We start from the raw sequence: 10,501 nt of genomic DNA on the forward strand, positions 1-10,501 counted from the left end.
CTTGTCTTTGATCCAAGTAGCCTGAGGGTAACTAAGGAAGGTGTTGCTCCTTTTGTTAAGGAGATAAAGGGTCCCGAACCGTTTGTCTTTGAGCGGTGGTTTGTAAAGGTTAAATACGGCTTAAAAGAGAGTTCGGGGGAGATGGAAGGGAGGACTGAGCAGAGGAGGACAGGGCTGTGGATCTTCGGGGGGTTTTGATGAAACTGAGGGCTTGGGGGACAGCACAAAGAGAAGAAAGCGTGTTTGTATTTCCTGCTGATGGATTTTCACGATAAATGCAGGTCTTACAGTACAGCTTCACCTAGATGAATGGGATTTGTCTTTTCTATTTTCTATCATACTGTGATGGCGCAATAACTGGATTAACATAATTTTCAAAGTAGATCAGTGGTTTTAAACATTTTAATTTCAAGGACCCCAAGTCTGACATACATTAGTCCAAGAACCCCCAATTTGATACAATTTTCTATCTCTGGGACACCAATCTACACTATAAAATCCCAACAGTGAGAGTGTACAAATGGAAACAAAAGTTAGATTTTTACACTCTCTCAGTTGCAGACCCGTAACTCCTCAAGGACCCCTGGGGGTCCCGGGACCGCAGATTAAGAACCACTGAACTAGGCATAACTGGAATAATAACAGTGTCTTAAGGATGAGAAGAGCAACTATTAATAAAGAAGGTAAAGAGAAGATAAAGAGAGGAATACTGAGGACTGAAGTGTTCAGAAGCCCAGGGGGTGAGGGGCCACCACTCCTCCGTTGTCCACCATGGCTGTGGAGATGGCCCTCAGGTTCTGGAAGATCTGCCTGGACTGACTAGAGTGCAGGGACCTGACGTCCCGTGTGATCCTGTCATGGGACTCAATGCACCAGGTCTCACACAGCATTTTCTCATGCTGTGCCGAAGGGTGGCCTTGACTCAGAGAACGAGACGCCCTTGACAGGACGACCACCATGGCATACAGGTCAATGGCGCAGTCAGCCACTCTCGTCAACACAAACTGTTCATCAACGATCCTCTTGCCATGTTTGACTAGCAGCTCTTCGATGACACTTCCAAATTGTTCAATGGCTTTTACCGTCAGTTCGCCACTTTTTGCCAACTCTGGGTGCACAGTCCCCTGCAGTGTCAGCCCTGTGCCCAAACCTGCCCTCCTCCTGGCTCTCTTGCTGATCTCTCCTACCAGCAATCCAACATTTCCCAGAGGGTTCTGTGAGGCCTTTTGTAAGCTCTTTAGCTGATGTCCAGCACTCTGGAAGCCATTGAGAGCTACAAACAGCCTCAGGATGTCATTGGTGCCCTCGAAGATCCGGAAAATCCTTAGGTCTCTCATCACTCTCTCGACTCCAGCGTCCTTCATGAAGCCCATGCCGCCCATAACCTGGATACATTCGTCGGTCACTGTCCACGCCGCCTCGGAGGCAAAGATCTTGCTGATGGCCGCTTCAATCTGGAAATCGGTCGCCCCGCTGTCCATGTTGCCACTGATCATGTAGGCCATCGACTCGGTGACATACTGCAGCATGGCCATGCGGGCCAGCTTCTCCTGGATGGCTCCGTAGGTGTGGATCTTGTTCCCAAACTGGATCCTGTTGGCTGCATGGTCCACAGCTTTGCTGATTGCTCCCTTCATGGTACCCGAAAGGGCGGCGGCCATGCCGAAGCGTCCGTTATTCAGGATGTTCATGGCCACCTTGAAGCCTCCGCCTACATCGCCCAGCACACACTGAGCGGGCACGCGCACATTCTCGAAGTAGACCTCAGCTGTGTTGGACGCCTTGATTCCCATTTTCTTCTCCGGTGGGCCATGTGTGACTCCTCCAAAGCTCCTCTCCACGATGAGGGCAGTGATCTTGTCTTTCATCTCTCCTGTCTCAGGATCCTTCATCGGGGTCTTGGCAAACACTGTGAAGATCTCTGCCAGGCCTCCATTGCTGATCCAGATCTTGCCTCCATTAAGAGTGAAATACTTCCCACAGGGGGACTGGACAGCTGTGGTCTTAATAGAGGCGGCGTCCGAGCCACTGGCAGGCTCGGTCAGACAGAAAGCTGCTATGTGCTCTCCTGTGGCCAGCTTGGGCAGGTATTTCTCCTTTTGGGCGGGGTTGCCAAAAAGCAGGATGCCCTTGAAGCCAATGGACTGGTGGGCACCCAGAGTGATGCCAACACCCAGGTCATACATGCCAACGATCTCAACCAGCCTGGCATACTGTGTGTTGGTGAGGCCAAGGCCCCCCACGTCAGCGGGCACTTGCAAGCCAAAGGCCCCCATATCTTTCAGTCCCTCCATGGTGTGGTCCTCCACCTTCTCCAGGACATCATTTTTCGCTGCGTCGTTCACCTCCTCAAAGAACTTCACAACAGGCCCCACCAACTCTCTAAGGAATTGTTCCTGCTCTTCATTCATAACTGAGGGGTAGGGGAATACTTGAGTTGTGGTGATCTGGCCCTTGAACATGTTGACAGCAAACGACTTAGATTCCGCACTGGATGCTTTCTTCTCTTTAGACCTGGCAGCATCACTGCCCGTAGGTCTTGGCTTCTCCGACACCGCCTGAATAGCTTGGCTTGTGTAAGGACGAGGACGAGCTGCGACCACAGCTTGTCCATGAGGCCGGACTGCAGAGCGAATAATGGTGCCACATAATGAGGAAGACTGGGTCACTTTACGAAGAAGAAACATGTTTTGTTTATTTGTTTACACTGGCCTGACTGATATAACATTTACTTTCTTAAATAACATTAGTGCTGACACCTTAAGTGTGTGAGCAGTATATTTTGGGGGTATGAATGTAAGTTGTATGTCCCTGCTGTAGTGTCTAGTTGTTTTGCCTTTAAGAGTTGGTGTGTCCTTCCGGCACAGAGGTTCAGTAGGTTGTTCTGCTAATGCTGATGTTTCCTCTGTTGACATAAATGCGCAGATAATCAACTATGTGACCTGTGTAAAGTAACCACCCTGCCGCAAGCAAATTACCTAATGTCTTCGTCTTAGACGTTTCCTTGACTACTACGTGAATCCACAACAGTTCTGACCTTGAATCTGCAATCTGGGATCTATTTATTTGTAATAACCTGTGCAGTACCCGTTGTCGATAGAACTATGATGTCATCAATATGATGTCATCAATATGATGTCAGTCATCTCCATATTTGGACATTGTGGAAGCTGATCACTGGTTTTCACAATAAAATGTGTTTATCCAGTGTATTTAACAAAGGGGTGGGGAAATAGATGCAGCCAAACTTAAATCATTTTCCCATTTGGGGTATTTTCATCAACAATCATCATTTAGTAGTGTCCCGCATAGGTTGCCCAAAAACAGAAAGAACAGTCCATTAGTAACTTCAACTCAAATGTTTGGAAAATAGTGGAGTGTGTGTCTTACCGCCCGACAGCGTCCCATGCAGAGGAAGAGTGAGCCTTACTAAGCTGAGGTGAGCTTCAGCATTTTATGGAGTCATGAGTAGCTGGAGACCAAGATGGCGCTGGGAGGGGAAGATCTGCCGCAGATCTGCCAAGGGAAGATCTTGGGGAGGGAGGAGGGGGTGGGGTTTAGGGAGGAGGGGGCGGGGTTTAGGGAGGAGGGGGCGGGGCTCCGTGACTGTTCACTTTTTTCTTTTCAAAACTTTATTGAACTCTGTTACAAATCAATGTTACTTTATGGATAAGTCTTGTTTATTATTTTACAATGAACGTGTTTTTCCAGTGGTAACCTATTTATATCATTGATATATTAAATAAGTTTGAAGAGGCTTAATGGTGATTATTTAGTGAATTATGGACAATTTGTTTGTTTTAACAGAACGTTTTATTAAATAACTTATAATCACCATTAAGCCTCTTCAAACTTAATAAGTTTGAAGAGGCTTAATGGTGATTATTTAGTGAATTATGGACAATTTGTTTGTTTTAACAGAACGTTAATAAAATGTTTTCGCGGTAATATATTTGTGTCTCTATAATATTAATATGTGATATAATATACAAAATAATATATAAAGATGCCTGCCGCCCATGGCTATCCAAAAAATCTTCTAAGTACAAAGCACCACCAGGTCCCTGCGGAGGGGGGTCCCCTCACCCAGCCCCGTATCCAGGATCGGGGTGCCTTGGTCTGGGTAGAGAGAGACCCCCGCAGGGTCCTCTGGTTGTTTTTGAAAAATACCAAAAATATTCAAAGTACAAAGTACCACCAGGTCCCTGCGGAGGGGGGTCTCCTCCACCCAGCCCCGTACCCAGGATCGGAGTGCCGTGGTCTGGGTAGAGAGAGACCTCCGCGGGGTCCTCTGGTTGTTTTTGAAAAATACCAAAAATATTCAAAGTACAAAGTACCACCAGGTCCCTGCGGAGGGGGGTCTCCTCCACCCAGCCCCGTACCCAGGATCGGAGTGCCTTGGTCTGGGTAGAGAGAGACCCCCGAAGGGGGTCCTCTGGTTGTTTTTGAAAAATACCAAAACTATTCAAAGTACAAAGTACCACCAGGTCCCTGCGGAGGGGGGTCTCCTCCACCCAGCCCCGTACCCAGGATCGGAGTGCCTTGGTCTGGGTAGAGAGAGACCCCCGAAGGGGGTCCTCTGGTTGTTTTTGAAAAATACCAAAAATATTCAAAGTACAAAGTACCACCAGGTCCCTGCGGAGGGGGGTCTCCTCCACCCAGCCCCGTACCCAGGATCGGAGTGCCGTGGTCTGGGTAGAGAGAGACCCCCGCGGGGTCCTCTGGTTGTTTTTGAAAAATACCAAAAATATTCAAAGTACAAAGTACCACCAGGTCCCTGCGGAGGGGGGTCTCCTCCACCCAGCCCCGTACCCAGGATCGGAGTGCCTTGGTCTGGGTAGAGAGAGACCCCCGAAGGGGGTCCTCTGGTTGTTTTTGAAAAATACCAAAACTATTCAAAGTACAAAGTACCACCAGGTCCCTGCGGAGGGGGGTTTCCTCCACCCAGCCCCGTACCCAGGATCGGAGTGCCTCGGTCTGGGTAGAGAGGGACCGCCAAAGGGGGTCCCTGGTTCTTTTTGAAAAATTCAAAAAATCTTTTGAAAAGGCCCCTTTGGCGGTCCCTCTCTACCCAGACCAAGGCACCCCGATCCTGGGTACGTGGTTGGGTGGATCGGACCCCCCTCCGCAGAGACCTGGTTTGTACTTAGAAGATTTTTTGAAATTTTCAAAAAGAACCAGGGACCCCCTTTGGCGGTCCCTCTCTACCCAGACCAAGGCACCCCGATCCTGGGTACGTGGTTGGGTGGAACGGACCCCCCTCCGCAGAGACCTGGTGGTACTTTGTACTTAGAAGATTTTTTGTATTTTTCAAAAACAACCAGAGGACCCCCTTCGGGGGTCCCTCTCTACCCAGACCAAGGCACTCCGATCCTGGGTACGGGGCTGGGTGAAGGAGACCCCCCTCCCCAGGGACCTGGTGGTACTTTGTACTTTGAATATTTTTGGTATTTTTCAAAAACAACCAGAGGACCCCGCGGGGGTCTCTGTCTACCCAGACCACGGCACTCCGATCCTGGGTACGGGGCTGGGTGAAGGAGACCCCCCTCCCCAGGGACCTGGTGGTACTTTGTACTTTGAATATTTTTGGTATTTTTCAAAAACAACCAGAGGACCCCGCGGGGGTCTCTGTCTACCCAGACCACGGCACTCCGATCCTGGGTACGGGGCTGGGTGGAGGAGACCCCCCTCCACAGGGACCTGGTGGTACTTTGTACTTTGAATATTTTTGGTATTTTTCAAAAACAACCAGAGGACCCCGCGGGGGTCTCTCTCTACCCAGACCACGGCACTCCGATCCTGGGTACGGGGCTGGGTGGAGGAGACCCCCCTCCGCAGGGACCTGGTGGTACTTTGTACTTTGAATATTTTTGGTATTTTTCAAAAACAACCAGAGGACCCCCTTCGGGGGTCTCTCTCTACCCAGACCAAGGCACTCCGATCCTGGGTACGGGGCTGGGTGGAGGAGACCCCCCTCCGCAGGGACCTGGTGGTACTTTGTACTTTCAATAATTTTTGGTATTTTTCAAAAACAACCAGGAGACCCCCTTCGGGGGTCCCTCTCTACCCAGACCAAGGCACCCCGATCCTGGATACGGGGCTGGGTGGAGGGGACCCCCCTCCGCAGGGACCTGGTGGTGCTTTGTACTTAGAAGATTTTTTGGATAGCCATGGGCGGCAGGCATCTTTATATATTATTATATATTATATCACATATTAATATTATAGAGACACAAATATATTATCGCGAAAACATTTTATTAACGTTCTGTTAAAACAAACAAATTGTCCATAATTCACTAAATAATCACCATTAAGCCTCTTCAAACTTATTAAGTTTGAAGAGGCTTAATGGTGATTATAAGTTATTTAATAAAACGTTCTGTTAAAACAAACAAATTGTCCATAATTCACTAAATAATCACCATTAAGCCTCTTCAAACTTATTTAATATATCAATGATATAAATAGGTTACCACTGGAAAAACACGTTCATTGTAAAATAATAAACAAGACTTATCCATAAAGTAACATTGATTTGTAACAGTGTTCAATAAAGTTTTGAAAAGAAAAAAGTGAACAGTCACGGAGCCCCGCCCCCTCCTCCCTAAACCCCGCCCATTTGTGACGTCACTAGCAAAGATCTTCCCCTGGCAGATCTGCGCGCAGATCTTCCCCTCCCGGTCTCCAGCTACCCATACTTGATTTTATGGCCCAGGCTGATCAGAACCCAGGTGTCTTTACTTGGCAATCAGACACAGCAGTCGTCATTTCGAGCTGATTGAGGAGGAATGCAGGTAGGTACCGCCCTTCAAGCAAAAAAAAGTTCAAATAGCCGATCTACAAGCTCACAACGTGTCGACGTAGATCGTCTAGTTGAACTATTTTAAAATATTAATATAAATAGTAAAATATGGCTAATAAGATAGCCATATAAAAAGTTTAGCGATAAGGGGTAAGATAAGGCCCTTGGTCTGATCCTATCAATCAGAGTACTCAAGTATTACCAAAATATGGAGTTCTTTGCGTGACGTCTGTGCCGCTGTACCAGTATAAGTGCTTGCGAGACGTGCTCAATCTACATGGACTGTGGTGCGTTTCACTGAAATGTTGTGTTGGACGGTGCATCTTAAAGGAGGGCCGATATATATATTCCCTGCTGCCGTGGCAGTTAGGCACAAGGTGTACTCCTTTGGTGGCTACTATCCAAGACCTTTGCCCTGCGTGGCACAGGGATGCACCCAGATGGGTGCCTCAGTTGGCCCTTCTCGCCACATCCACCTGCACGCCTCGCAACAGATCGATGTGCACGTCTTCGACACAGCATCCTTAGGCTGGACGAAGTTGCCTCCCGCAACCAGAGTGTGGTGCGGTGAGGTTCCCTCCAACTGCGTGTGCCACGCTGCCGTGTTTATAGAGGACACTGTCTACATCTGGGGTGGAATTTATGATTTTGAGATAAAGGACAACGACGACAGGGTTACCATCAACGGGTACAGCTGCAACATCCTTTTTGCCTTCAATGTCGACACCCACAGTTGGTTCAAGCCCAATGTTTCTGGGACCGCTCCAAAGGCGAGGTTCAGTCACTCGGCCTGTGCCTTGGGGAAGGTTATGTATATCTATGGAGGCAGCACTCTGACTGGATTAGTTAATGACATCTCCAAGCTGGACACCGCCACAATGATCTGGTGTTTGATTAACAACAGTGGGAGACCGGCACCTGTTTCAGCATGTCACTCTGCCACCATGATCGGGACAAAGATGTTTATATATGGCGGTCGAGGGAACAACAATGAGATCTACAGCAACATCGGGGTGTTTGACACGGACACCGACTGCTGGGTGGCCACGCCTCTTTCAGAAGGACGCATGTCTCATCCAGAAGGACGCATGTCTCATTCAGCCTTTGCCTACAATGAAGAGCTTTACATATTTGGTGGCTGCAACTTCCAAGGTCAGGAAGTGATCTTCAATGATCTGTGGAAATTCAACCCAGAGACCTTCTCCTGGACGAGGGTTGAGACCAAGGGGAACGGCCCATATAGGTTGATTATGTTGAGTTGTTGCATCGTGGGAGATCGCGTCATCCTCTTTGGACAATACAAATCACTTACCCTCGATGATGGCCTATACATCTTAGATTTATGTCCCAGTTTGAGAACATTATGCAAGCTAGCCATTATTCAGCACAGCCTGGAGCACTGTGATAGCACAATAACTGGATTAACAGAATTGTCAAACTAAATCAGTGGTCTTAAAACATTTTAATTTAAAAGTTTGATATACATTAGTCCACAGACCCCGGTTTGATACAATTGTCTATCTCTGGAACACTAATCTACACTATACAATCCCAACTGTAAGAGTGTAAAGAATGGAACCAAAGTTAGATTTGTACACTCTCTGAGTTACAGACCCGTAACCCGGATGAGAAGAGTAACTATTAGTACAGAAGGTAAAGAGAAGATAAAGAGAGAAATACTGAGGACTGATGTGTTCAGAAGCCCCGGGGTGAGGGGCCAGCACTCCGTTGTCCACAATAGCTGTGGAAATGGACCTCAGGTTCTGGAAGATCTGCCTGGACTGACTAGAGCGCAGGGTCCTGTCATGGGACTGAATGCACCAGGTCTCACACAGCATTTGGTGGCTTTGAAGAACGAGGCACCCTTGACAGGACGACCACCATGGCATACAGGTCAATGGCGCAGTCAGCCACTCTCATCAACACCAGCTGTTCATCAACGATCCTCTTGCCATGTTTGACCAGCAGCTCTTCGATGACACTTCCAAATTGTTCAATGGCCTTTACCGTCAGTTTGCCACTTTGTGCCAACTCTGGGTGCACAGTCCCTGCATTGTCAGCCCTGTGCCCAAACCTGCCTTCCTCCTGACTCTCGTACTGATCTCTCCTACCACCCAACATTTTCATTTTCATTTCACTCTGGAAGCCATGAGAGCTACAAACAGCCTCAGGATGTCATTGGTGCCCTCGAAGATCCAGAAAATCCTCAGGTCTCATCACTCTCTTGACTCCAGCGTCCTTCATGAAGCCCATACCGCCCATAACCTGGATACATTCGTCGGTCACTGTCCATGCCGCCTCAGAGGCAAAGATTTTGCTGATGGCCGCTTCAATCTGGAAATCGGTCGCCCCGCTGTCCATGTTGACACTGATCATGTAGGCCATCGACTCGGTGATGTACTGCAGCATGGCCACGTGGGCCAGCTTCTCCTAGGTGGCTCCGTAGGTGTGGATCTTGTTCCCAAACTGAATCCTGTTGACTGCATGGTCCACAGCTTTGCTGATGGCTCCCTTCATGGTACTCGAGAGGGCGGCGGCCATGCCGAAGCGGCCGTTGTTCAGGATGTTCATGGCCACCTTGAAGCCTCCGCCTACATCGCCCATCACACACTGACCAGGCAGGCGCATGTTCTCGAAGTAGACTTCAGCTGTGTTGGACGCCTTGATTCCCATTTCCTTCTCCAGTGGATAGACGAGACCCTCCCCCACCCCCCAGACACTTTTTGTTTACATCCGCATGCACGTCGTGGCTTCTGCGGCTCTCCAAAGATCGTCAAAACAAGGTAAAGAATGCTGGCAGCAGCAGATGAATTAATTAAATAATACCTAGCAGGGAATGTGTTAATGGAGGCGCCGTCCGAGCCACTGGCAGGCTCGGTGTATTTGCTCTCCTGTGGCCAGCTTGGGCAGGTATTTCTCCTTTTGGGCGGGGTTGCCAAAAAGCAGGATGCCCTTGAAGCCAATGGACTGGTGGGCACCCAGAGTGATGCCAACACCCAGGTCATACATGCCAACGATCTCAATCAACCTGGCATACTGTGTGTTGGTGAGGCCAAGGCACTTGCAAGCCAAAGGCCCCCATCTCTTTCAGTCCCTCCATGGTGTGGTCCTCCACCTTCTCCAGGGCATCATTCTTTGCTGTGTCATTCACCTCCTCAAGGAACTTGACGACAGGCCCCACCAACTCTCTAAGGAATTGTTCCTGCTCTTCATTCATAACTGAGGGGTAGGGGAATACTTGAGCTGTGGTGATCTGGTCCTTGAACATGTTGACAGCAAATGATTTAGATTCCGCACTGGATGCTTTCTTCGCCTTAGAGCTGGCAGCATCACTGCCTGTAGCTCTTGGCTACTGTCGCAAAATTGCTTGCTCAGGGTGGGATGTTGGGTCTCTTCTCTACATGTAAAGTGTCTTGAGACAACTTGTTGTGATTTGACACTTTAATAAAATTGAATTGAATTGAATTGAATTGCTTCTCCAACACCGCCTGAATAGCTTGGCTTGTGTAAGGACGAGGAGGGGCTGCGACCACAGCTTGTCCATGAGCCCCGACTGCAGAGCGAATAATGGTGCCACATAATGAGGAAGACTGGGTCACTTTACGAAGAAGCAACATGTTTTATTTATTTGTTTACACTGGCCTGACTGATATAACATTGACTTTCTTAAGAGTGATTACGCCTTAAGTGTGTGAG

General features: G+C 48.6%; 1 protein-coding gene and 1 pseudogene across 2 annotated transcripts; both read right to left on the bottom strand.

Annotated features, from left to right (window-relative positions):
* Positions 1 to 725: 725 nt before the first annotated feature.
* LOC311037547 (very long-chain specific acyl-CoA dehydrogenase, mitochondrial-like) lies at positions 726 to 2,477 on the bottom strand (the record flags this gene model as incomplete). Its single annotated transcript, XM_084046753.1, has 1 exon — positions 726 to 2,477. The coding sequence occupies exon 1, from the start codon at positions 2,460 to 2,462 to the stop codon at positions 726 to 728; it is 1,737 nt and encodes a 578-aa protein (XP_083902879.1). The 5' UTR covers positions 2,463 to 2,477.
* Positions 2,478 to 8,346: 5,869 nt separating this feature from the next.
* Positions 8,347 to 10,136, bottom strand: LOC311037247 (very long-chain specific acyl-CoA dehydrogenase, mitochondrial-like; annotated as a pseudogene). Its single transcript has one exon. The product of its transcript is annotated as a very long-chain specific acyl-CoA dehydrogenase, mitochondrial-like (transcript).
* Between the last annotated feature and the right edge of the window lie 365 nt (positions 10,137 to 10,501).

This window comes from Gymnoscopelus microlampas (genome assembly GCF_963454915.1).
Source record: "Gymnoscopelus microlampas genome assembly, chromosome: 21".
NCBI lineage: Eukaryota > Metazoa > Chordata > Actinopteri > Myctophiformes > Myctophidae > Gymnoscopelus > Gymnoscopelus microlampas.